Source organism: Bombus pascuorum, chromosome 9 (assembly GCF_905332965.1).
Source record: "Bombus pascuorum chromosome 9, iyBomPasc1.1, whole genome shotgun sequence".
NCBI classification, from domain to species: domain Eukaryota; kingdom Metazoa; phylum Arthropoda; class Insecta; order Hymenoptera; family Apidae; genus Bombus; species Bombus pascuorum.
The window spans coordinates 6,564,274-6,590,830 of NC_083496.1; the positions used below are offsets into that span (position 1 = coordinate 6,564,274).

Consider the following 26,557-nt stretch of genomic DNA (forward strand, 5'->3'; position numbering starts at 1 on the left):
CCTAACGAAATAACGCACGAGCCATTTTTATCATAAACTTTTCTCGCAATTACAATCACGATCGTATACGTGCTGTTGTTTCCTTTTTACTCGTTTCTGTTTACTCCTTGCGCTCCTTTCTATTCGAATGTGTAGCGGCTTATTGACAGCTTCTGTCGCCGGCTGCGGAGTGACGTGGTGGTCGCTAGATACGCATGCGCGTTGAGGAATTTTGTGTTCTGCGCTATGCGGCTAATAAAGGAACTAAAATGTAACAGTTTGCGCTATCTCCATATACGGTACGAATTGGTTTGATTCAGACTTGTTGGATGATCAGCTGTGTTTTGAAAACTTACGAAACATATTCAAGAAACAAAGATTGAGTTTCATATCGAAAAGTACTGGCTAATTTTTAAGCAAAATGACTACAGCCGCGAGACCCACGTTTGAACCTGCTAGAGGAGGACAAGGACGTGGTGAAAAAGATTTAAGTGCAATCTCAAAACAATACAGCAGCAGAGATTTACCGTCTCATACAAAATTGAAATACAGGTATTATATTGTATTTTATAATATTTTCAAAAAAATTTGTGTACTGTGACCTTTATCTAAGATATTTTATGTAACTTTTTTAATCAAGCGAACAAACAAACATAACCTTACTTACTTATTTGCATTTGCAGAAATTAATGAATTTCATTTGTAGGGAACATGGACAAGGAACAATCGAGGAATTGCGAAATCGTGATTTTCGCAAGGAATTAGAGGACCGTGAACGTGAGAGGGAAAAGGAGAAAAGTTCTAACCGCCGTATGATAGAACCACCTAGAGAAACATCCACGACAAGTGCTGCTAAAAGGCAGAAAATTGATCAAGTACCTACAGCAAGTTTAGATGCAGATGATCCTCTTGACGATGATGATTCAGAGTCAGAAAGTGATGAAGATGATACTGCTGCTCTGTTAGCTGAATTGCAACGTATTAAGAAGGAGAGAGCAGCGGAGCAAGCTAAGAAGGTAAAATTTTTATATTCATGTTTACATTTGATATGTAAATTCAATATTATGTTTCTTCTAAAGTTTTTACGTTATTTTATTTTCTTTATTTTCCAGGAAATGGAGAAAAGACAGGAAGAGGAAAGAATAAGAATGGAGAACATACTTTCTGGAAATCCTTTACTAAGTTATTCTTCTCAAAGTGGAAGAACAGATATGAAAGTCAGACGAAGATGGGATGATGATGTTGTATTCAAGAACTGTGCTCGTTCAGAACCGAAAAAGAAGCACGATGTGTTCATAAACGACTCGTTACGAAGTGAATTCCATCGTAAATTTATGGAAAAATACGTTAAGTGAATGAACTACCGTAAGAAGTATATCGTACTGTATATAGTTTTAAGATAATGCTATCATACTATTTATAAATGTCTCGCACTCTAGACTGCAAACAATAACGCTGAAAGTTATTCAAAAATTTCAGAAATCTTACAAATTTAATATTCATAAACATTAATTTCATAAACATGTGTTATTAAATCATACACTTGATTTCATATATTCACATACATCTACGAATATTCGATTACGAAATTCATCGTATGAAAATACGAACAACTAAGGCAACCGTATCGTTCGAGTCTAAAAACAGAAGGTATCATTAGGCTCTTTTATCATTTTCTTTCGATTCTGAGATCCAACTAAATTCGATGCTGGCGATTCATCTCCGGAAGGTCACTCTAATAACTTCAGAAAAAAATCATTGAATTCTTTGTATGCAAAAATAAGCGTACAGATATTCAGAGTGAGAGGAAGGGGGAGAGAGTGAAAGATAAAGAAAGAGAGAGAGAGAGAGAGCAGGGTGTGCCAGAGTGGGGTGAAGTGGATTGAGGTAGCGTGTATCGGTCCGACGGAGACCGTTGATCGTGCGAGAGAGAAAAAGATAGAAAGAGAGAAAGCTGGAGGAATAGAGGGAGAGAAAGAGAAGAAACTAGCTGAGTGTGGTGGAGTTTGTCCAGGCAATGTAGGTACGTGTTTCGGTAGCGGTGCGATCCGGCCTCGGCGGTGGTGGTGCTGACGGCGGCAAGCGCGTGTAAACCGCTGGGTCAAGTATAACCGGTCCCAGGGTCCCCGGAGCAGCCGGAGGCAGCAGGCAGTCTACCGGTACGACGCGCAGCTGGTTATCGCTGGTAGACTCCCTGGCACCGACCTGGCCAACTAACGCAACAGGGACACACGAGAGGCCGGCCCGACTCGACAGAGGGACAGAGAGAGAAAGACGACCGTTCACTGGTAGATCGCTTCGAGATGATTTCTGAGAAAAGATATGTCGTACGTTACGGTACGAGCGATCGCTTCTCTGTGTGGTTGAATTCGTCATCGCCGATTCTATCCTTTTTGACTTCTTCTCGAACCTTCAGATTGGTTACGGGAACCTAGTTTCCGGTCTCGTTCAAATACCATTGTTCAGATCTAGTCCTGATCAACTGCGATCCTTGTGGCGTTTCGTCTCTCGTCGTGTTAATGGGCCGTAATTTCGGCCAGCAGAGTTTTTCTCGGTAGATGCTTATCGTTTGTATGCGACAAAGTAAGAACGAATCTAAACGGAGTATTTTGTTTATTTTATGATAAACATATTATATCGATGTTGTATCGGATGCCATCCTTTTGGACTCTTCCAAAAAGTCGAGATTACCGTACGATAATCAATTTTATAACTCGATTAAAATTAATAAAACGAATAACCAAATGAAATGATAATAATTATTATCACTCGCTTCATCTATTAAACCTACTTATATCACGTAATAATAGTAATATTAAATTTAAGCTGACGAGTGAAATTGTCTTCTACATTTTACGTGTTCGTCCATCGATTAAAGAGGTTTCAAATTTACAACTCTATCTCGTTTATCTTGTGCAATTCCAAGTGTACAATCTATCGTTAGTTTTGTCTGACGTAAATATGACTTTCGTAAAAATGCGACGAAAGAAGAGTGAAGTGCTCTTAAGAAAACGCAATGGTAAATAAAGGAACACGCGGTCGTACACGGCGCGCGTTAAAAATGCACAGTCGTCGAGTTTTCTTCAAGAGGATAATCTCCGAGGGAGGGATTTCCCCGGTGAACGCACCTCTGGATTCTGCAGCGGCCGATGCTCGACGGGAATTCGCCCTGAGGGCACTCTCCCTTCCTCTCTTCTTTCCTCTCCTTCTTTCCCTTTAACTCTCTTTTTCTCCTTACCTCCCTCCCTCCTTCCTCGCACACACTCCCCTCTCTCTCTCTCTTTCTCTCCTTGTCTCTGTCTCTCTCTATTTCTCTGTCTCTCTCCTCTGCTGCCACATTTTTTATTTACCTCCTATATTCCTCTATTTACTTTATTTATTCCGTTGCTGTTGGTCAGTGGAGAAAGAGAACGTACTGGACGAGAGAGGAAGAGAGAAGTAGAGTGAACTGCAGCATCTCTTGCTTTTCTCCAAGAGTTTCATCCACGGACGTGCAGAATGACGATCCAGGGCTGTAAGCTACCAACGTTTTATTGGGTGAGCCGGTATGCATCGATAATGGTATCTCCTTCCCTCACCTTTGCAGATACTTTCAGGATTATCTCTGTGGAATTGAGATCCGAACATTGCGGAATAAACGGACGGTATGCGTGGTGTCCGACACCTGTAAGAAGCACGTTGGTATGTGCTTAATGTTTGTCGCACGCAATCGGCCAAGTTGTTTGCGCGAACGTGTAAAACTTTAGTGTCGTAGCTATAAAAATGAAGCTGTTAAATCGCCATATCACGTGTATTCTTGTTGCTGATTCTTCATTTTGGGAAATTTTGTCGCCGAGCAAACATTTCTATCATACTCGTTATACGTTTTTAGTAAATAATTTAACGTCGAAGTAAGGAGATTCGTTGTAGTATTGTAGCGACGTAGCAACCGGAAATTGCACACATACTAATACGTAAACGCGTGTATATATTTGGTTTATCTTTAAGTACAATTTCAAGTACTGAGAAGTAGAAGATATTATGCAGATTATTTTTCTCAGTGGTTGTAAAATATCACGATATCTATCTTATTTAATATTCACAAATATATCATAAGCAAATACAAGCGAGAAACAATTATATTTCCAGTCTTAATAAATTCGTCTTTGAAGTTAATTAATTTCGATCGTCTCCTCGTGAGATGCTTACTATCCAGTGTTTGTAGAATACCAGAGAAGAAAAATAATGTAATCATTTATTTACAAGAGTAGATGATAGAAATACGTACTAATAAATTATTTAAACTTCGTACGTTTATAAAATTGTTTCTTTGACACGACAGGGGAAACGATGTATTTTATCAAAAGTTTCGCAAGAGCCAAACGAATTCCAATTGTTATTCGTTTATGAAGTTATCTCTATTAATGGATATTCATTGGCGAAAGATTCACGAAACGAACGTTAGTGCGTCAACGATTTGGTCGACGATTTCAGAACAAAATCACAGTTACTGTTGGACATTTCAACAAAAATCACAGTTACACTTTCTCGTTAGAGCAGCGCGGTAAGGCCGTGTCTGGATAGAAAGGAACGGGTGGTTTCGAAGTAAACAAATAAAATCTCTTGATACCAAGTTTAAAAATACTCGCTAAATTTCTATTTGCTCGCGCATTATTCACTGGCGAGAAAATCTATTTAGATAGGTGTAACACGAAAATGTTACAGACAGTTTGTGGTACAAGTAAACGTATACATACATACATCTGTATGTACGTATCTTCTATAAGCTGAAACACACAGTCAAAATCGGACCTTCCCTTTTTCCTCTTTCTTTTTTAATTTCGTTTTGTCAGACTGCGAGTGTCTACCAACCGAAGAAATTGTGTCGAGTAAACAAATATCTCTTACAACAAACTGGATATTGTAAGCCTTGCGCTGGCTTTATTGGCAGATTAATGATACTACCGTCTCCGATTCGCTTTCACCGTCGTCCGCCCACCCCGATCCCTTCTACGTTTATGGCCGGTTGCGCATAAATATGACACGCGACTTATTTTTTCTTCTGTGCCTCTATTAAAAATTCTCTATGAGAACACGATACTCGCGATCGCTGATTTTTTCGATCGTTTAAATTCACTCGAGGGGACAGATGGTTCGTAAGGTGGAATTCTTTCGAGTTGTTCGTCTTCCTATCCCGAGAAGTGCAAATGTTTTCTTGTTGACTTTATGGGCTGTAACTTTTGTAAAAATGTTTGTAGCGCTTTAGTGATTATATAGTTACGAGCTACTTAGAACGTTTTGCATGATGATTTATGATAGCCGTATAATTCGATGTAACGTAGGTACAGTTTCGTCTAATAAACAAGAAATTGAATAGAAATATGTACGTAATAGATTTCGTGTTGTAGGTAATTTATGACGGAGAACGAATTGTTTAGCTAGACACGTCAAAAATTTATGCTAAAAGCTAATCATCGCCTGTTCTCGTATTACGAGTCGTACGTTAATACGTTCTAAAAATTAGCAATTTTTCTTTCAAACACGTATGTAAATAATCGTCGGTCAATAAAGCAGATATCAAATAAATTATATTTTTCGAAAATCTATCCTTTTATGCAACTTCAGTCGTAAACATCGTTACGGTGTTTAATAAAAAAAATGATGATTTTCAAAAAGTCCATTATACTACCTTCGCGTATTTTCCATTAACTATCTTTCGTATTTTCGCGTATCATTCGTCCGTGATCCTCGCCAACGAGATCTGTCGTAAACGTGATCGTACATAAATCTAATTTTCTGTACGACGAGATCTTGGATCAAAATCGACACGAGTAACAGGAAATCTTATGACGGAATACGAGGCGCAAATACGTACGTTCGTTGGCAGTGTCGTGAAACTAATAAATCGCGGTATATCAAATTCATCTGTCATGCTATCTAAATCGAGGTACCGAGTAACACGAAGCGTTTCCAAAAATAAATATCTCCAAAGGTTGAATGCCATCGAGGCGCGCGTCTTCGAAAGGAATTTCTCGTACGGCCAACTTTCGTGTCAACCGCTGCATACCGTACTGCTGTGTTACCTGTAACAGCCTGTAAACAGATTCTTCGGCGTAGTTGTGCATTAACCGAGGCAAGCTCTATTTGTCGTGCAACCTGTTACATCCGTAGGCTTTTAAGCAAATTCTTCACGCACGCGTTCTTACCCGGACCGGAAACGGAGGACAGTTTTCACCGATGGAAAGTATTGGCAACGGTTACGGTGCAGCGCGGTTATCGGGCGGAAATTGTGGCGCAACTGGTCTGGATGGCGAGCTGATAAAGATCCAGGGGGTTGAAAAAGTGGAAGAATGTTCAGGTTCGGTCGGCCGCCATCGCATGCCGTTTCTTCGCTAACCCTGATCTCCGGCACCACGTTAGAGTGCCGAGTAATACCAACGATCAGGGCTGGTGAACGCCGCCTACTTCTTCGGCAGGGGCGGTCCTATCTCTATGACCCAGGGACGTGCAAATGTCTTCGAAAATTCAGTGGATCGGTCCGGAAGAAAAGTTTCCTCTCGAAAACCTATACGAATTGCGAATCGTTCGTTTCGTTTCTTCGTATCTTTTTGTGTTATCGATCGGTTATTGTACACATATTTAATTTGTACAATGTCCGCCTTTCATTTGGTTTTCGTTTTATATTATTTCTTTTTTCTTTCCTTTCGTTTCTTTTTCTTTTTTTTTCGTGTAGGTATACGAGTGGAAAGTTATCTTCGGCAGTTTCACGATTATGTATGTGGTGATCGTAAAAGCGAACGAGGAAAAGTGGATATAATTCGACGCTGTTGCTGCTCTCTTTCCCTATTACATATGAATCTGTTCGAACAGTTCGAACGAGGAATCTTATTTTCTTTTTTTTAACGGCGATCGTTACACTTCCGAAAGTTGCGCGTCCATCTGAGAAGAAGCGAAGAAATTTATTTCGTCCGGTGAAAGCAACGAATTCGTTCTTTTTGGTGCGTTAAACGACACATCGATGTGTCGTTAAACAAGATGCGTTTCGTTTTACGCAATCGTTTAAACAAAACGCGTTTTCATTTCATAATCGTCGTTTCGGTTACTCGTTCGTCTATCGAAAAAAGAAAGGAACTGGTTTTTGGATTACAGAAATTGCCACGACCAATTTATCGCTAAAAATTTATATTATATATATATATGTAACGACAGAATAAAAAGTAAGGAAGGAAAAGATCAGTTAAAAATATATTCAAATTAAAACAGTAGATAGCACGGTTATTACCAGAGACCCGTAAATTAAAGTCCAATTTTTCGAAGTTATTTAAATCTCTTGTTTCGTTATAATCAACGTCCAACCCACGTTCCATTGCCGTGTTTTCCCTTGCATTTGATATTTTTAACAATCGAGCCACGCACAAAAAGGTCGCGAGCGATCCCCAGTGAAAGTAAATCAAATTTACAATCGTCGCATGCTCGCAGAGTTGTGTCGAAGCGACTGGTTGCAGAAATTTTGCGCGTCGTGGACGTACGTACTTAAGTACGTACATACTTAGATTAAATGCTGAGTGTTGGCTGCCGTTCTCCGTGTTCAAACAACATCAGCCTTCCATTACGTAATAGTTACATTGTAACACGCGTCCGCGAACCTCTTCGGAACCTTGCAAACATCTGGTATTACATGCAACATTCCATGAATGCCGCGTTAGGCGTGCGACAAGCGTTGTACGCAACACCGTAATACACTCGCGTGTATACGCTTGGCGAACAATCTAATCGTGAACAGAACATTTTCACGTTACCATCGGCTATCCTTCATTTTCGCGGCTCTCTTTATCACCAGCATCTCCGTCACGGCGATACGTTCTCTCTTGGATATCGAACGTTATCGCGAGACGACATGCGGTTTACAGAACGATCGAATGCTCCGATACTTTCCCCTTTTCTTATTTAACGTGTTACACGCACACGCGTCTGATCGAACCTCGTCCTGTTACTTAATAGTCGTCGAGTGGACCTCGATACCAGGACGATCGTTGCGTACGGTGACACTTTGCCAGTTAGTCGTACAAGGTTCGGCGTTCGTCAGGATTTCGCTATATTTTTGAATTTTTCGCTTCGTTCGAAGACGTGGTAAACTCGTTTTCGTTTTCACGACTTTTACCGCGATATCCCGTTCGTAAACTCGGTTAAACGGATCGCTTCGTTTCCGATCCGGTGATCCCACGATACAAAAGGAAAATCAGAGAAGAGAAACGCAGAGAAACCTGGTGGGACCTTTTCGCGTAATATCCCGACGATATCGGCGAATTAACGATAGTGACAGTCTGTAGATTTATAGATTCTTGTTGCACACCCAGCTTTTACGAGAGCTTATAATTTCACGTTTAATAAAACGATCGACTAGAGCTTGTAACTCGCAAGATTCACTTACAGAAGTTCGTTTGTCCCACCACCAAATGTGTTACCGTTTAAGAAAGAGAAATTACACCTACATACAAGCTACGCTAAGACTAGAAATCGTCAGCGTGGATAACTTGAAACTTGTGATTCGTAAGATAGCGCGATCGATATTGGTGGAATGGTACAAGAGGGTTGAGAAAAGAAACGAAACGCGGAGAAGATCGAAACGAGCGAAGAAACGAACTGGACGGCGGAAAAAGAGGAAAGGATCAGTATGTACGCGTGGCTACCGGCGCGGCGTGGCAAGGCAAAAGCAGTGCGAGGTGAGTCGAAGCGAGGCGAGGCGAGTTGCGGCGAGTGGCGGTGAGGCGAGGCGCGGCGCGGCGCGGCGCGGCGAGGCGAGGCGAGGCGAGGCGAAGCGAAGCGAGGCGAAACGAGGCGAAGCGAGACGCGAGTGAGCGAGCTAGCGAGCGAGCGAGCCACAGGCAAAGGCAGAGAGGAAGGTAAAGCGAGGCGTGGCTCTGTCGGAGGAGCGGTACGGCCCTGGGAGGCGGTGGTGAGGCCTCGCGGAGGAGCAGCGACGACGAGGAGGTGCACGGCACGGGCCAGACAAACAGACTGGCACTGGCATCGCGGGAGTCAGCGGCAGTGGTCACCGTTGGTCACCGAGACGGTCTCGAGAATCAGCCGTGTGCGCGTTTCGCGAACATGCGCCCCGTGTATCTTTTAAATCGCTTCACGGACAAAGTGCGCGCTACTATGTGTCTTTTTATCGATCCTCGATCGCAGTAGCGAGAGGAAGCACGGAACGCAACGATCGGATAAGCTTCGAGTGGATCGAGTTGGATCGAGCGATTCTACGCGTGTATACTTTGAACAGTGGCAAGAGAAAAGTCGATCAGTGTTGAGGTCGGGGAATATCGTGAGACGAACTACTAAATAGACGGATAAACGTGTCGTCTGTTTCGTTACGTTCATTAATTTAGCGAAGAACGACTTGGACCGAGTGATCGAAACGAAGAAAGAGAAGAAAAATCGTACTAAGTAACGGTATAAGAGGGAGAAGAGGTAAAAGATAACGAAAGAAGTTTGACGGTATTCCGTAAGTTGGAGGTTCGTATAGTGGCGCGTCGAGACGATATAAGGCGGTATATAAGAAGATATAAGGAGAGTGCGCGGTGTCGTCGCATAGCGATCCGGGGACACATCGATCGATCAGGATCGATCGATTCCGCGGCATCTGGATCGCGGCTCGATCGCCTCGGCGGCGGTCCCACTCGGCGTCCACGTTGGTGGCTCGATAGGAACGACGACGACGACGACGACGTCGTCGTCGTGCGAACGCCGACGTAGGAGGAGGAGGAGGCGGTGGCGTAGGGGAAGGTGGTGCTGGTGGAGGTGGTGGTGGAAGCGGCGGGAGGTAGAATGGTGCCTTCCGGCCCGTGTCGGTCTCGAGCGGAAAGACGCGCTGAGATGTCGCCGCGCCGTCTCGCGCCCCTGCTGATCCTCGGTACGATCCTCGCCGGGCTGACGAGCACCGCCGCCGCAGACAGGATGAGCGGCCTCTACGTCGACAACGGTTTCGACCAAACTATCGTCCACAGAGTGGTCAGCCAACGGGAGAAACGCGAGGTCGAACACGAGATATTGAATCTTCTTGGATTACCGGATCGGCCAAGGAATACGGCCGGTAGGCCGCCGCAGGTCAAGAGGTCGGCGCCCAAGTTTCTCTTGGACATATACAAGAATGCTCTCGGCGAGGACGAAGACGAGAAACCGATCGGCGAGCAGCAACGTAGGGCCGGCGAGTTCGACCTCACCGGTCAGGATCTCAGGGCCATCGACCAGAGCGACGTCATCATGACCTTTGCCGCGCACAGTAAGTCATTATTCTGTCTTTTCCTCTCTTTCTCTCTCTATACGTACTTACATTTGTACGTACGTATACGCTACTGTTCCCTGTGTGCCGTGTGCGTGCGTGCACACGCTTCTTTTCGTTTGTGTCATCGCGTTTACGCGGCTCGATCGTCATTATTACTCGTAGTCGTTGCGTATGTAAGTACTCGTGTACGTACAGTACGCGTACGTGGACGTAGGAAGAGCTTGGCGGAAGGAGAGCCGACATTTGTCGTCAGCGACGACGTCGTCGTTCTAATGCTCGAGATATTCTGGATGACGTCTCTTTTGTCTCTCATGGCGTGCCCCAACCACTGTCGGAATCCATTGGAATCAGTCAGAATGAATTCTCTTCTCTCGGCCTCGGAGGTTAACAGGTTCCGCGAACGCGTTTTCCGATGGTATGCGTCTAGTTTGCGTGCCGCGCAGGCTGCCGTCGAGATCTGATTTTCATTTCACGCAGCCTCTACGGGGACGTAATCCTTGTTTAGACTGCTACGTTTCTAATCCTACTATAATTTACCGTATTCGTCTAATCTTTTATAACGCCATGTATCTCGCAACTTACATGCTCGTGTATCCGTATCTTTGAAACTTTTTTGTTCGCTCGACTCTGTGCTATTTAATTTTCTTACTATATCAGCGCCAAATAATTTATCTACGGCGATTATAAGTTGTAAAGTTGTCAGCGAATTTCCAATTACTAATTAATTTCATAAAAAAATGTTGTTCCGCGTAATTGAGCAAAAGTTTCGTTACAACACAATGCGTATCTCGCTAAACTTGAAATTAACAGCGATAATTTATATAATTTATGTAATTTATGTTATCAATTGACGCGATTAAACGTATCAAAGATGATAATTTGCATTTACTTTTTTATATCTTTCAAAATGGATACATGACACCTGAGGTATATTTGGAAACTCAGCGTCGAAGGAGATTAAGAGAAAACGTGAATAAAAGAAACACAAAGAATAACGTTAACTTGCTAACTACCTTGCAATTTACCTAAGTAGATTATCTCTGATTAGTTTCCTTATTTTTGTACCGTTAACTTCGCCTTAAAAGTATGCCGATCGTACTCATTTCATTATCGGACGAGATAAAATTAATTATTCTTTGCTAATTTTAAATTTCACGTTGAAAAGCTTTGGTCGCGAAACCGTGGCTTCGACGAAAGGAAGAATCAACGGTGGAAAAGCGAGAAATGGTGGAATTGGCGCGAGAACTGGTTCTTTAATCGACGGATTTAGAATTCAGAGATGCTTAAAAAATCTTTTCACCACCGATCGATATAATTAACACACTGTATGAGTTTACTTCGGGATTATAAATCGCTTTACCAACTGGATTCTACCGGTTTAGAAGCAGTTCTCGTGGGTGTGAGCATTCTGCGGCAAGGAATGCTCGTCTAGCGTTTCTTCGGTGACTTTGGCAGATCCTCTGCTGGTTCTCGAATATCGTCCAGCGAACAACCTGATCGCGATTATCCAAAGACTCGTTCGGTTTCTCAACGTGTTGGCTACGGTTGATTTTCGTTAAAAAACGCTTGGGATTTCGGTAATTTTCCACAGTCTTACACGATGTTGAAAGGAACGAGAAATCTCGTTCGACGAGAAACGTAAAAAATTATCTTGTTACTGAAACAGCGAATGGATTAAAAGTCCTTGATTCGTCAAAAAATTGATCCATCCGATAGAACCGATGGCCCGTTTCATCGCGTTTTAATCCTTTGCAGTTACGTACAAAAGTATATTTCTTTATTCGTTATGTAGATTACATTTGACGCGATTTATGATGAGAATATGAATACAATGATTATTACCACTTAATGTGAATATTTATACGTATGCAAATGCATATTTATACAGAAAATTCGTAAAATCTGGATAAAAAATGTTTTATCTCTAGAAGGTCTTAATTTTCACATTTCGCGAGATAAGTTTCATATGTATTTATCGTTATATGCTTCTGCGATAAGAATATTGTACTTTAAAGTACACTACATGCTTCGCGTGCTTTCGTCGTATTTTCTAAAATTGAACATTATTTATAGCGAACTTTTGAAGAAACCTATAGTGAGAACATATTGTGTGTAGCTAAATATTCTACGCTTTGTATCCTATATCGAGTTTTATTAACGATATTCCACACGATTATTAAATAATATCGAGAGAGGTCTAGTAAATCAGATGTATCATATCGCTAGTAGTATCGAACTAAGAACGATGCCGAAATGGGACACGTTTTCGAAGAGAAATTCCAAAACTGTATCGCGAATCTGAAATTTGAAATAGTAGATGAATTTGCCAAGAGGCAAATAGAAGTCGTACAATATGCTTTCGTTATGTTAATTTTAACCGATCGAAGTCACCGATTAATCGGGACTGAGAAACGTTTACAATTTAACGTAACGTGCAAATAACAAAGAATCTTATTACTGTAATACTTCACTTTCCAATCTTCCATACACTCGTTGCGTATCTCACACATTTTTTCCATACTTCGACATATTTCTTTGTACGTACGTTCATATATTACATCTTCATATGTCACGTACTTTATTTGCATGCTGTGACATATATTTAGTGCATAAGTACGTGCAATCCAGTGATTAATCACTTTCTAGAATCGTGTAAATCTTACAAAAGTCCACATTCGTCGTTATCTTTTAAAATATGCAAAATACCAGTTAATCGAGTAAATAATCGTTCTCCGTTGTCGTAACGCGAAACGTAGAATCGAACGAAAGAAATGTAAGAGAAATTATAGCGATTATCATCGGTATCCTGTTAGGTTACGATATATTACGACTAGATCCTACCAGTTTAAAAGTAGAACACCGATTTCCGTGGTTGTTCTGTGGGTTCTCGTCCCATAATATCCGCCAAGGAATAGTAAATTGATCCATGCCGCGTGTACGTAAACTGAAAAATGCGCGTGGATTTTATCATATATCTAAATTGCCATTGAAAGGATATTTTCACTTGTGTATTTTATTACTAATCAGTATAGCGCGTGTAACGTTTGAATATCGATCATTTTCATCCGAACAGTCCGCGTAACCAGCTGTAATTTTTTCTACCTGATGACTAATGCAATATATTTAATTACGATTTTGCGACAATTTTTCCTATTTAATTATTAGTTCAATTTTATCCAAAATTATACATCACTGACCGAGTACGCGATAAGGTATGCAGAATTCAAATTTATATCTCGGATTTGCCGGAGATCTTAAAAATAGAACATCGAGCGGCGTCAGTTCGTTGCCTAAAAATAGATATTAAAAGTAGTCCGATAACATTGATTTTCATATACGGGTTATTTATGTTAATCGAAGTCAGAAGGAAAAAGAAAGAAATGGATTTCCATTGGTCGAATCCTCTGTTTGCGTTCTCTTGTTGTCGCGTTTCAGACGCGAACCTGTTTCGCGCAAATCTGTGCTTCCGCATGCATATTCATCGAGAGTCGAAGAACATAATAAAATTTGAAGGCATATCGATTTCTACGAAGCCGTGACGTCACGCGAAAAACAGTATAATTTCACAAGCTACGAGTTAAGAAAACACGTTCAGCGTCAGGAATTTCATTAAGCGTTACAGGATTCTTCCGAGATAAATTGACAAATTTATGTACGACCGATTGATGAAAAGATTCGAAAATTGATGTCGTATCCGATAAAACATTTCCTTCGCTTCGTTCTGCTTTAAATAAGGCACATCGAGTTAAAAAGCATGACAAACACCTGCCGAAGAAATTTCAAATTACGTTTGAAAGCTGCGAACGAGGCGTGAAATCTCGGTCTTGATCAAATTTATACTCGTCCATCGGAAATTAAATTACAAAATCATGACGAAGAATTCAGTTGTTAAATAGAAGATATGGGGAAAATTTTAAATCGAACAGATTATATTTGAATAGGTATTTTTAGAAAGACTTTTGAAAAAGAAAGCTTCTCGCGCGTGAGATAATCGGAGAATTATCGACTCGATTAACTGGATCGATTGGAATTCATTTCTAGACTTTATCATCACAAGATCTGCGTCTCTAAGGTACCGAAAGGATCGGCTTTTTTTATTTAGCACCTTGTCAATTGCTCAAATTATATACATATTTGACTAGGTATTTATGAAAATACATATTTCCAAAGAATTTCGGAAATATAATTTTCTTATTCAACAATGCGAGATTTGAAAATAAGTTTCATCATATCTATTTAAAAATATCACTGACGAATCTTTTTTTCAAAGTGGATGTAAGAATAATACTCGAACGATCAGCGACGGTGTCAAGAAATAATATATTACTTAATCAGCGATAAAATCTGTAACAACGAACAACCAATATCTGAAACATCTCACTCTATACTCCGATGAATTCGTGAGCAGCCTACAACCCAAGAATGCCGATTGGAATTTGTACCTGCTCGAACAATCAGCGACAATGTCAAGGAACAATATACTTAATCAGCAACGAAATGCGTGTCAACTATTCGTGTAACAAACACACCGCAAACGACAAGAATACGAATAACTTGAGCGAACTTGTGATCAACCTACGACTCAACGATGCTTCGACGGAAGCTTGGACCTACCCGAACAATTGGCAACGACGTGAAAGAACAGCGATTGGCAAGGATCGACGATTGTTGCTATCGAAATCTTGAAATTTCAAGGATTACGGAAAGCCGGAACGGCCGGCTGGAACTTTCTATTCGAGGAGATATTTCCCGTAAGGTCCCAACAGCTAACCGTTCACGCAGACCGCCCATTGTGAATTCTTCGACCAAGTCCCGGACATAACTCTTCGGTTATGTCACGCGCGTTCGGGTGATCGAAATCGGTGCGGATGTTGTGGAAAAACAGTGGGGATAAGAAGAGCCAGGCGGTTTCCACTTTCGTTGCTATCGACTTATGCAAATGTGCCTCATCATAGAACTTTCTACTCGGCCGGAATCTCTTTTCGTCGCCGTTTCATTTGGTCGCCGTCACCTCTCTCCTCTCCTATCGTTGCTTATACGTTCAGTATCGTGAATTCTTCTAGAAAGTTCGAAGAAGATAAATTACAAGGACACCGCGAACACGTTCCCGATGTGTGAAATCGGACGAGGGGACGTCAGGCCGGTTGTAGCAGATTCGTGATCACGAAAACGATCCGAGTCAATCGAGGCTAACGCGTGAAATTGCCACGTTTCTGGTCCGCTTTTATTAGGGGACCGGGCCATCCTGCGCCCAATTTAAACCTCGAATTTTCATACACGATACCCGTCCACGTCGTTTCAACGTTGTCTCAGCTCCTTCTCGATGCAACGTTATATAAATACTTTATCGAGATTGATTAAATCACGGAGTGAGCGGTTCGAATGGTGAGAAAATTTATATATTTAAACGTATATAATATTCTACCTTGTTCTGGATTAATTTTCCATTAGGAAATTTTTATTTTCCAGCGAAGATAGATTTAGTTTGTTACGGGATACTTATTCATTCTTATCCCTTGAAAGCGTTGAACTGTTTAATGTTACGCAGCCACATAAGGATTTCAGTTCAGAGTTATAATCATCAGAAAGAAATTACTAGTTACTCTCGAACGATAGCTCGCGTATTCTGGCTCGTGACCATAAAAACGAATTATTAATTCTAAAAACTAAAACGCTACTTGTCCTTCGATGTACGATTATTATCATCGTATCGTTAATTGCCATAGGTATTTAAATCGAGACTCGCATCTCGGTTCGTAATCATTCGAAGAATGGATCAATCATATCTTATATACTTCTATAAAACGTGATTACTGTTATTCGAAGAAGCGAACTATATTTCCATTTAAATCTGTACTTAATTTACGATTATTCCAGAAATACCGGCGACTCTATGTCCAAATTAAGACGCAGATCGTACCGCTCGATTATTCAAAGAGATCACTGACAATAACATAATTGCCTTTCAGAATACCATCGATCACTATCGCTGAAACGACGACGACGATTACCCAAATAGATGGGTAACCATATCCAAATAAAAATTCATACTTTAACCTAGAATTATTAAAAAAGGAGATCGTTAATTATACTTAAATGCAGATAAAACCGTTTAGAAATCGTTGCGTTAGCTCGACATCGAGAGATATCACTGTCCGCGTTGGCAGTAAATTATTCATACGGGATAAATCTCGCAGTCTGACATATTCGGTTCAACGAACCTCGCAAAGGGGAATTCCCTACCTCGGAGGAGAGCAGCTCCTTTCCCGAAAGACGGCACACGGTGGTATCGTAAATTGTTCCGCGTTCGACGATCGTGACACGAGTGGAAGGAGAATGGTAATTTGTGACGAGTGAATGAATGAAGGACAGGTATTTCTCGGAATTCAGCCTTTCTTCGATGCAATTTCGTCCCCTTTCCGTGAAATTTAAGGACGCGCCTCGCGGAAATCGCCTGCCGAACACGCGAGTAGATACACGCTGGTCACGCGCGAAGATATAGTCAGGATTTAATCGTTTGATTTAATTGTTATCGTACGCGTAACGCCGGATTTTATCGAGTTATTAGGTTCAAATATTTCAACCGGTTAAGCGTTTCTAACGAAACGCTATTCTCTTGGAAACACGCTTTAATTACGATGGCCTAAAGGATTAGCGGAATATGTAAAGTGAGATACTCGTCGGAGTAACTGTAAATGAGACGTATCTATTAATTAATGCTCCGATGCTGTTAAACTCTACTGTTCTTTGTAGATTCATGCGATACGGAAGGATGCTATCTTATTTATAGAACCGAAATATACGAAGAAACTGTTACGTGCTTGCGTCACTTAACTCTATCTCGTTGGCTGTTTGTTCGTAAAAAGATTTCTCCGATCACTTCGCATTTTTATATTCTATAATGTTACGAGCGGAAACGATACTCCTGTATAATTATTCAGAACGGTTGTATGCAAAAATTTCCACCGGCCTTAGATCAAAAGAAATCAATCGTATCTTTCTGCATCTCGTTTCCAATATTTTCAGCCACCAAGCTAAAGCACTTTCACGCCGTATTACGTTTTCCTCTACGGTTCTACCTAAGGGGAAGGTTAGGGAATATACGGTTGAGAAAAGGCGATGTTTCATTCGCCTGTCGCGAAGAAGATTCTCGGAGAGATAAGATTTTACCTGGGACATAATCCACCGAAACTGTTAACCGTGTTCGTAACTGAAAATATCAATGGGAGAGCCGCTGTTCGTAATAAGAAAGAAATATGGAAATTATCGCTTCGGTTATCGCGATTTATTGTCTTATTTATTCGTCTTTATACGTTGAACACATGTGGCTGTGGTATTTGGTCGATGTTTCCGTTTGTTCGTACAACGAATAATTTTCATTGGCGCCTAGCCGATGAAAATTCGAACTGTTAGTTATTGACGAGAAAACGATACGCTGAACGAGCGGTTCTTCGTTGGCGGATTGATAGAAATCTGATATGATAATTAGGAACGGAAGGAATTTTGTAATTAACATGCAAATTAGGAAAATGACTGTGTCGTATCAGAAAAGTGGCTGAGAGATTGGCGCGTTTTTTCCTCCTCTTTTTTTTTTTATATTTTATCTGCTTGAAAATTTATTTAATTGCCCAGAGAAATATGCTCGTATCGTATTTATATATTATATATTTTATCATTGTGCGCGATAAATACATAAGTAAAGACGATAAATAATCCAATTTGAATGTAATTCGATCTAAGCTGGCTTTCGATCTACGATGAATTTAAAAAAAAAAAAAAAAAAAAAAAGAAAAAGAGAAGAGAAATTACCTCCGGCACACGATGCAACGATTTAACGTAAACTGTAAAAACCGCGCTCGATCTGTTACACGAGCAATTTGCAAAAGCGAACGCGTTGTTATTTCTTCGATTCGCGCTCATTAGACGAGCGGCGAGCTTGTTGTGCTAATTGACACACGCAGGAAGCGAAGCATTCGCGCGCGGGACGAGTCGGTTTTGCAAGTTTCCCGATCGTGCAAATTTATGCGGACAGTTGCCGGAGGCCGTGCGGTTCGAGGAAGACTTTTTTTAAAACGAGTTCGTAGAATAAAGGCATAAAACGCGAAAGTGACGAAATTGTAGTCTGAACGGGGAGAGGTGGGACCGATGATCATCGCCGATGTTGGATCTTCGTTACCTGACCTTCCCCCTGCAGGCTCGGTGCACATCAAGATGCAAATACGAACGAGTTTACATGCGAGCGTTCGCTCGAGTTCGAGGTCGTATGAATAAAGCGACGAGATAAACGCGGAAGGCTGGGAAATTGATAGTTTTGCATAGCTGGTATTCGCACGAAAATTCCGTAGAAATTGTTTTATAGTACACAACGGATACGCACGCCTGATCTAGCGCGATAAACATTAATCCATCGAATGGCGTTCTTCACGCTTCGCCACCTCGCGTTCATCCCGAGGAATTATGCTGCATCCTTCCAAGAATTTTTGAAGGGTTTTTAAAGAATTGCGAAAAGATTGACGCGCTGAAATGGAGAAATGATTACTGGGTAGAATAAGAAGTTTCCTCGCTCTAGCTGACGCAGACGAAAAGGAAGAATGTAAAGCGGAATCGAAGCCTCGCGTTTATCTTTCTCACATCGAAGAGAAAAAAGCCATTCGATAGGTCGAGACAATTTCAATTGCTGTGTGTTTTGTACGAAGCTTTTAAGAAGATATAGTTGTAGTTCTCCGAGTAACGCATCTAAAAATTTCAACGTTTGATAGGTTTCTTGGAAACTGAGTACCCTGGAGCGTAATTCTCGTAAATTTTCAGGAAATACGATACGGAAAACAAAAACTAAAGTTCGTTGAATAAAAACAGCAGGGATAAGAAGAGGAAGCTGTTTTATGAAGCTGAAATATTTTGCCAACAGCGAGCGAAGTTTGTTGAATCGCAGAGAGGAAGAATATATCGAAATAGCAGGAAGAAGAAGGAAATATCTAAAATTCTAACACGCATCCGGGATGCTTGAAAACTAATGTTCAATAAAGAAGAGGTCTGACGAGGAAATTAGAATTCTTAGCAAGTGCAATTCATCAAATCGCGGTGATAGAATAAATTGAAGAGGAGAAAGAAAAACGTTGCCCCTCGCTGGCAGAGACGCGAAGATAATCCATAATTCTAACATGTCTGAGGAAGTACAGCGAAAAGTCCATTCACCGCGAATAAATGAATTCCTGAGAACTAAGTGCAAGAAGAATAGGAACTTTTTCAAGGACTTGGGATTTGATTCGTCGAGTAACAAATACGTATAACCGATACGAATATCCGAAGTAAAAAGGAATAGTTAAAATTTGAAAAATCGCCAAGTTAAAGAATGATCGAGTTTGACGATGAAATTTTACGAAAATCTACGATCGAGATATTTATTGAGAATTTGAAACAATTTTGTTTGTCCTCTCAAACGATCGTAATCGATTGGTAAAATTTATTATGACAGTTCGAAAAAGAAGCACAGAGCCCGAGAGGAAATTGCGAGATGTTTGAGGAAATAATGTTTTTCTGTAAATCATTTTCGAAATGATGATCGCTCAGGCATAAAATCCATAGAAGAAAACATTTACAGTTTCAATATGTTTCAGAGAATACGATAGAGACTCGAATTGCAACTAAGTGAGTTCTCGAGAAACATTACTGTCAGAGAAGAAGAATTTCTTCTATGTAGATCTAAGAACCAATTCAATTGCCATTCATCAAATAAAATTATACCGAGAAAAAGATTGAAAGGTGTCTTTTTCGCGATGAATTCATAGAAATAATTGAAACGAATGTCCAAAATTGCGATAAATTTGCATATAATTTTCAAACATCAGTTTCTCCGAAAACAACCCTTTCAAAAACTCCGAACAATTCTCAAGTTGATTACGATATAAGATTTATTTACTCGCTTGGAATCAATAAAATTGTTGATACTAATTCATACTGTTCGGAAGAGCTGTAAAAGGAATTTAAACAGCGTAGTTCGAAATAGCATTGAATCTACATATACGTAGCTGTTGAACATTAATTTTTCCAAAAGCAATGCTTGCAGCAAGAGCTGAAAATCTGTATTTCCTAAGCCCGTTAACTACCATTACGCACTAGATTGGAACGAGAAGGAACTCAAGCAAACAGCAAAATTAAAATGATGTCGCATCTATATATAGTTTTCGAGCATTGAGTTCCACAAAAATAACTCTCGTCGAAAGCTTCAAAAATTCCTCCAACTTCCCTCGCTGCAAAACTCATTTCATCGAAACGGAAGAGAATTCGAACAAACGGCGAAGTCCAAAACGACGACAAATCTACGTACGACTCTCAAGTATCAACATCTAACTAACTCCCTGAAGAATTAAAATCTCACCTTGCAGATATAAGCAAAATTGCACAAACTTAATTCTAATCTCTCGTCTACAGTCTCCAAGAGACTGCCATAACGAAGCGAAAGCGTAGTTGCTCGAGTAAGACGATAATTCAAAATTGAACGCGGATCTGTAAGTAAAATCGCGATAGAAATTTTTGCATTGGAAAGATCGGTGTTCGGTTCGATGTGGATAAAAGACAAGGTGTTCTGTGATTTCGAGGCTGAGATCGGTCTCAGATCTGTTTCGAGGTCCTATGGAGGAGTCGCGTCCGTTCGCGAGGGTGGCAGAAGAAGCGCGGTCGAACAGTTCTCGGAAAGTTGTTGGTCCCTCTTTCTCTTTCACGCTTATCTGTCCCTCCTGCTTTATCTCCGAGACGTCTCATGCCGTGGCTCGCGGTGAGAAACGTTCTAGGCTCTTCGACGCGATATGCGGCATGCATATAAATTGATACCCATAACCATAACTTATTCGACATATGTACCCAACCCAGTACTGGGAACTCCGGGCGTCCGATAAAAACCAGCATAAATTAAAACGCGTTATTACGTTATACGACGCCCAGCGAGTCTTAATTGATTGCCATTGCTAGCCCCCTTACCCCCTTTATAGAATCTCTTCTCGTCCCGTCTCTCTTTCCATCGTACGTCGGTTTTCTGGTTTATACTTGTTTTATCCTCGTTCATGTTCGTTCCCGTATTGTTTGTTACACGTACGCGTTACTAACGGCCAATCGAGTTAGAATCGTTCGTGGAAAAAAATCAATCTGAATGGAACTTGCTACTGTATCGGTAGGTCCAGTTACCAGGAGTTTTGCACGGGATGGCAGGATCGTCCGAAATTCTGCCGCTCTTTAAAGTACGATCGAATTCACCCTCGTTTGTTCATTGTGTCAATTCGACATGTGCAAAACGCAAGAAAAAGCAACACGTAAACGTAAAAATTACGTAAATTTGCAAGTATTAAAAAGAGGCTATAATGGTGTTCTACGATGACTTAATTTCTTTTAACGAGACATCACGCGATCATATATATTTATAACATTGGAAATAAATGTTATATAATTATTAAATATATATTGTTAAATAATTATATAATTATATATATATATTTTTCTTTTGGAATGTTTAAATGTTTGTCCTTCAGTTTAGAATAAACCTGCAGTTCTCGTGACGATTACAAAGTCATCGATATTTAGAGAAATATGTTTTGCCATCATTTTTTAGAGGCTGTTTGTTCTTGGCCTTTTTGTACGATGGTCTATGAGATGCTAATTTATTGACAGACGGACCAAACTAGAAACATCATTACATGTCCAGTCGAACTTAGTATCCGTTGCGAAAGGAACGTCTCATAAATAATTTCATAAATTTCTCCCTGCGTATTTTAATACCACATCTAATTGATTTTTCTGAAAAGAGAATTTACATACTCTACGCGACTCAATAATTTTCGTTTTTCGCCGCAAGTCGCCGTAAATTTCACAGCGAATCGAGATTCGAAGTCAATCGCATAATTCAGTTTTACGAAAGCATTTGTCCATTCTACTTGTCAAACAAAATCGTTAATGTCCAATATTTTTTCCCCACAGAAGCACGTAATTATAGAAAGTTGAAACACATGATCATCTCGCAAGCAAGCGGCTGTCTTTTACCTTATTCAGAGTTTTGAAAAAACTGTCTATTAAATTATTAAATAAATTTTGATTACAAGCGTAACAAGTTTCGTTCTATTTTAATTTATTTATTCATCTAACGGGCTGCTCTATGTCGCGAAACAGTATAAAAACAGAAAAAGTACAGTGTGTTTTAAGAGTAGATCGTTGCATGATCGCTCGTCTCCTTTTATCGATTTCTATTTAGCTTATAATTTGGGAAAAGCGCGCAGATCGCGATACATTGTCGATGGAAACATAGTTGCTCTACCGTTGTTTTACAAATTATTCAAACCTCCGAACGAAAGTTCCATTAAAAAAATGTATTAACAAATAAGAGCTGAACGTTTATTTAAGAAACCCGACATCGCGTAGAGGACGAGCTAATATTAATTGCTCGTATAATTAGTCCTCATGATCTTTCCATTTGTCAGAGAGGGAATCGCGTACTCCCCTAAAAAGTATCGTCCGATTTATGGGCCGCTGTAGGCCGATCCTTTCGGGGTACGTGCATCTGGACGAATTTTGTAGGCGTGTGCTCACACGTACGTGCGGAGTCGCGGTGCGGCCCATATATTATACAAAGTTTCCCCATCTGCCCTCTCTGTTCCGCCAAATCGCGTGGATAGTCGAACGGGGAAGACGAGTCAATATCTCTCCCCACGTGAAGCCGCGGGCAGGTAAAAATGTCTCAACTTGGGTGCCCTGGCTCATCCTGGCTGCTCCTTTTGCTTCTTTCTTTCCCAGGACCTCTTTCTCTCCCTATCTATCTATCTTCCGCCGAGGGCGGCTCCTTCAACAGGCCAGACAAGAGGAAGAAGGGAGGTCCGGTGAAGAAGAAGCAGAAGTAGAAGAAGAAGAAGAAGAAGACGAAGAGGGGAAAGAGGAAGGAGGAGAAACATGCCAGAACGAGATGGATGGATCGTTCGTTCTTTCTGCGCACTGTGTAAAAGTGGCGAATGCCGCGAGCACCGTTCCCTCTGTTCGTAGTTAGACTAATGATTAGGCCCGACGCGACGTGTGCGACGGCTGTTGAGTTTCGGTTTCCTCTTCGTGCCTCCATTTGTTCGTACTATACTTCGTTCCTCTGTGTCGGCTCTTTAACTCCTTTCCGAGTTGGTGAAATTGTCCCGATGAGATTTCACGCAGGTTATGGGGTTTACGAGGCGGTGCTTTGAAATATTTTCCATTAGATCTCGTTTTTCGCTGAAGAATTGTCAACGGCTTAAGAAAACAGAAAAATAGCACTGTCGGTTTGTACGCGTTTTTTAGTTTCTTCTGGAGATTTGTATTTGTAAAAAGCGAATACTTTTGCGAGGAAACAAACGCAAGATTTAGGAATAAACTCTGAAGATGTAGGTTTAAGGCGATGCTTCGTGACCGTCTTAACCGTTTACGGTTGACGCGATAACGAGGAGAGGAAGGTTCGTGACATTACAGAGCGGAGCTCTTACGTTTGATGAAATCTTTCTTATTTAATCGCACGCAAGTTATGGAATTTGTACGAGGATCTTTGAAAAATTCGCGAAATCTTGTACATTCGTGAATTTCTAATTCCTTAAGTCCGATGAGTTTGACTGCATCGTTTAAAATGTTCCAATTAGACACCGTAGTAAGAGTGACCAGCTGCGTTGTCCGAGTTGTCAATATCGTAACGTTCAATGCAAACCTATTTTGCTGGAATCCTAAGGCAATAAAAATTTCTAGAAATCTATAAAAATTCCAGAAAAAGGACACTGGCATTTAACGTTTTAAGATTCTCTCTGGAGTAGCCAAAGCTAAGTTTCATATAAATCTGACACATCGAGCAAAGATGAATTCGTTGCTTGTCGAAGCTTTCTAAATCGATTAAACCGTCGTGATTTGCATCTTCCACTGTGTCGATCGATCGGAGCACAATTATGCAAGCTATGCGTAAGCCTTTAAACGCAGCGCGGCGGCAGAGCGCACAGAGGAAGAGCCGGTATTCCCACGGTCGATGTGTTCGAATGATCCGAAAGGAGCATCCGGTCGCTGCGTTACTGCGAACTAATAATCCAGCCGGACTCGTGGTCGAAAGTTGTCGAACTGAGCATAGAACGGGTGGATCGACTCATCGTCGATCAGCCCGCGAAACGACGGATCTCCGAGAAACGGCCCACGGATATTTCCAGGAAAATATCGCAAGAACGAACAAGAAGCGTTCCTATGTGAAAAGAGGGACCCTGAGTTCGTTTAGTCCGTTTTAGTCCGTCCTCTCTCTTTCTCTTTCCAAGTTCTCGCGTGTATGTTAGGCGCGGAGGAACGAGAGACAAGATGCGAGAAGATGCGAGAAGAGGAGAGGAGAGAGGCCTTTCGAGAGAGTGATTAGAGTTGGAGAAGACGAGAAGACGAAGAGGAGAAGAGTATTTGTAGGTGTACAAGAGAGGACTCTGTCGGAGGAGGACCGAAGACGTAGAAGAGAAAGAGGTGGTTGGTGGGGTAAAAAACAAAAGTCCAGTCGGTCGTGGAGCGGTCCAGGATGGTCCCAAGCTATTCGGGACCACCCCGAGAGCCGAGGGGTCCAGCTCGGCTCGCGGCAATCAGGTGCCGTTGGAATGCGACCGTCCGAAGAGAAAAACAAAACAAATTTTTATGCCCTCCCCTCCCCCTTCCCCTCTCTGCCCATCGTTCCCTCCTCTCTTCTTTTCGGCTTTCTCGTTCGCTTGTGCTCCTCGTTCTAGTCCCCCACCTCCCGTGAGTCGGCCTCCTCGGGAGAAACATTAGGCATTACTTAAGGGCCACAGTCCTCCAACCATAGCGGAGGAAGGGTACCTACTGCTGGCTTCCCTTTTGCTCTCTGTTCGAGGCGCTCGCTTTGGCGGTAGAAAAAAGGACGATTTCACGCTGCGAATTGTCCACGGCTCGTTCTGGGGGCCTCTCATTTACGGAGGTAACGATTCCCTTATCGATCTCGTGCCGGAACGAGGATAGCCGGTTATCGGTGTCGGCTATAGGCTGCCTGCTGCCTGTGCACTGGTCATCCGCCCTCTTCCTCTTCTTCGTCCACATTTCGACGATCTGCCGATCCCCGTTTCGAGGCCGTACCGCCAACCAGACCACGGAGGATCGCTCGGGGATTAAGATGTGACTGGGACGAGCTCGGTTCGTTGTTTCGGGGAAAATTGATTTGCAACCAGTTTAGCGTGAACGATGGAATTACCGTTGGCTGCTGGCGGGTCGGGGGCTTTGCTGGAACCTGGTTGATCGATGTTTGCTGAAAGTCGAATCGCTACTTGGAACGATACTCTTTTTTCCTACCGGCTGACCGAGCCTCGTTGCGAAGCCGAGTCGTGCTATATCCGACTCTGTTCTCCTCCTCTTCTCTTTTAGTCGCTTTCTCTCGATCTTTTTCGTTCTTTTCTTGTTTTTGTTCTCGGCAGGATATTAATTAAGGGTTTCGCAATCTAGATCGCAAGTAACAGGTTACGTTTTACGCGTGTTGTTACGTTGTATGAATGATCGAGTGGAATTTTAATCTTTCCTACTGTGCTTGCGAGAAGCTAATATCGGAATGGTAATTTTTACGATAGCGAGAGTTTAATAATGCGGATTTGGAAAAAAAAACGGAGAAGCTTATATCGAAGCTACGTTTTGATTTTGAATCTTACATTTCTTGTACGACGGAGCAAATCGATTTTATAATAAAAATATTTGTTGACTGTTCGTTGCTTTTGTTAGTTCTGCTATGCTTCGTCAAGGAACGTGTACGACAGCAACGATATATTTCCAAAGGTGCATTGAAGACCGATATTCGGAGAATGGAACGGTTGTAAAGGAATTTAGACAATGTCTAGGTAGACAATTAGGGAAGACAAGTTTGGGTCGGCGCTACGGTTCGAAATTTATCGTAAACGAACAGGTTACTCAGTTTACAGAGATTATCGGCATTTTACCTTTTCTGCTGTTTTCTAAAGTTTTACCTCTCGTGGTTGAACAGAGAAGATAAGGAGAAAAGGCCTACCTCGAAATAGGAGGGTAATTACTTTTAAGCGAGGTAGTTGCGCAGAAGAAAAGCAACGAAACGTATGTACCGTATCGAAGATATGATTTTCTATTTTACTAAGAATATTTAAAAAAACGAATATTTATAATAATTAAACATTACGAACATAATATTCCAATTTTATATTAGGCGAGAGAAAAGTTTGCAACTATAGTAATCGTTGGTATAAAATATAGGAATACTTTAATTTATACATGCACTATAGGAATTTGTAAAGAAGCAATTTTTATAATTAATACATATTTGGCTTTTATACGAGTTAA

At 41.3% G+C, this 26,557-nt stretch overlaps 2 protein-coding genes and 1 long non-coding RNA gene across 6 annotated transcripts in view; 2 read left to right on the forward strand and 1 right to left on the reverse strand.

The window, feature by feature from the left end:
- Positions 1–241: 241 nt before the first annotated feature.
- Positions 242–2,738, forward strand: LOC132910761 (spliceosome-associated protein CWC15 homolog). Of its 2 annotated transcripts, XR_009658844.1 has the most exons (4): positions 242–531; positions 686–995; positions 1,092–2,316; positions 2,396–2,738. XR_009658844.1 is itself a non-coding variant. In XM_060966736.1 (3 exons), the coding sequence occupies exons 1-3, from the start codon at positions 401–403 to the stop codon at positions 1,332–1,334; spliced, it is 684 nt and encodes a 227-aa protein (XP_060822719.1). In that variant the 5' UTR covers positions 242–400; the 3' UTR covers positions 1,335–2,738. The 2 variants fall into 2 exon arrangements, 1 of the variants encoding a protein (XP_060822719.1); XM_060966736.1 differs by having other exon boundaries at positions 1,092–2,738.
- Positions 2,739–2,867: 129 nt separating this feature from the next.
- The window catches only part of LOC132910773 (uncharacterized), a 48,809-nt gene continuing 25,119 nt past the window's right edge, over positions 2,868–26,557 (reverse strand). The window contains exons 1-3 of one of the 2 annotated variants that reach the window (XR_009658849.1): positions 6,115–7,097; positions 5,834–6,051; positions 2,868–3,643 (exon numbers count right to left, since the gene is read on the reverse strand). This is a non-coding gene — a long non-coding RNA (uncharacterized LOC132910773). Of the gene's footprint in view, positions 3,644–5,833; positions 6,052–6,114; positions 7,098–26,557 lie in introns of those variants that run through there. The other variant, XR_009658848.1, reaches the window with a different exon arrangement.
- LOC132910747 (protein 60A) overlaps positions 8,834–26,557 on the forward strand; it is a 41,618-nt gene continuing 23,894 nt past the window's right edge. Inside the window, exon 1 of one of the 2 annotated variants that reach the window (XM_060966707.1) lies at positions 8,834–10,237. In XM_060966707.1, the coding sequence (XP_060822690.1) occupies positions 9,784–10,237 (454 nt within the window). In that variant the 5' untranslated portion in view covers positions 8,834–9,783. The remainder of the gene's footprint in view (positions 10,238–26,557) is intronic. The other variant, XM_060966706.1, reaches the window with a different exon arrangement.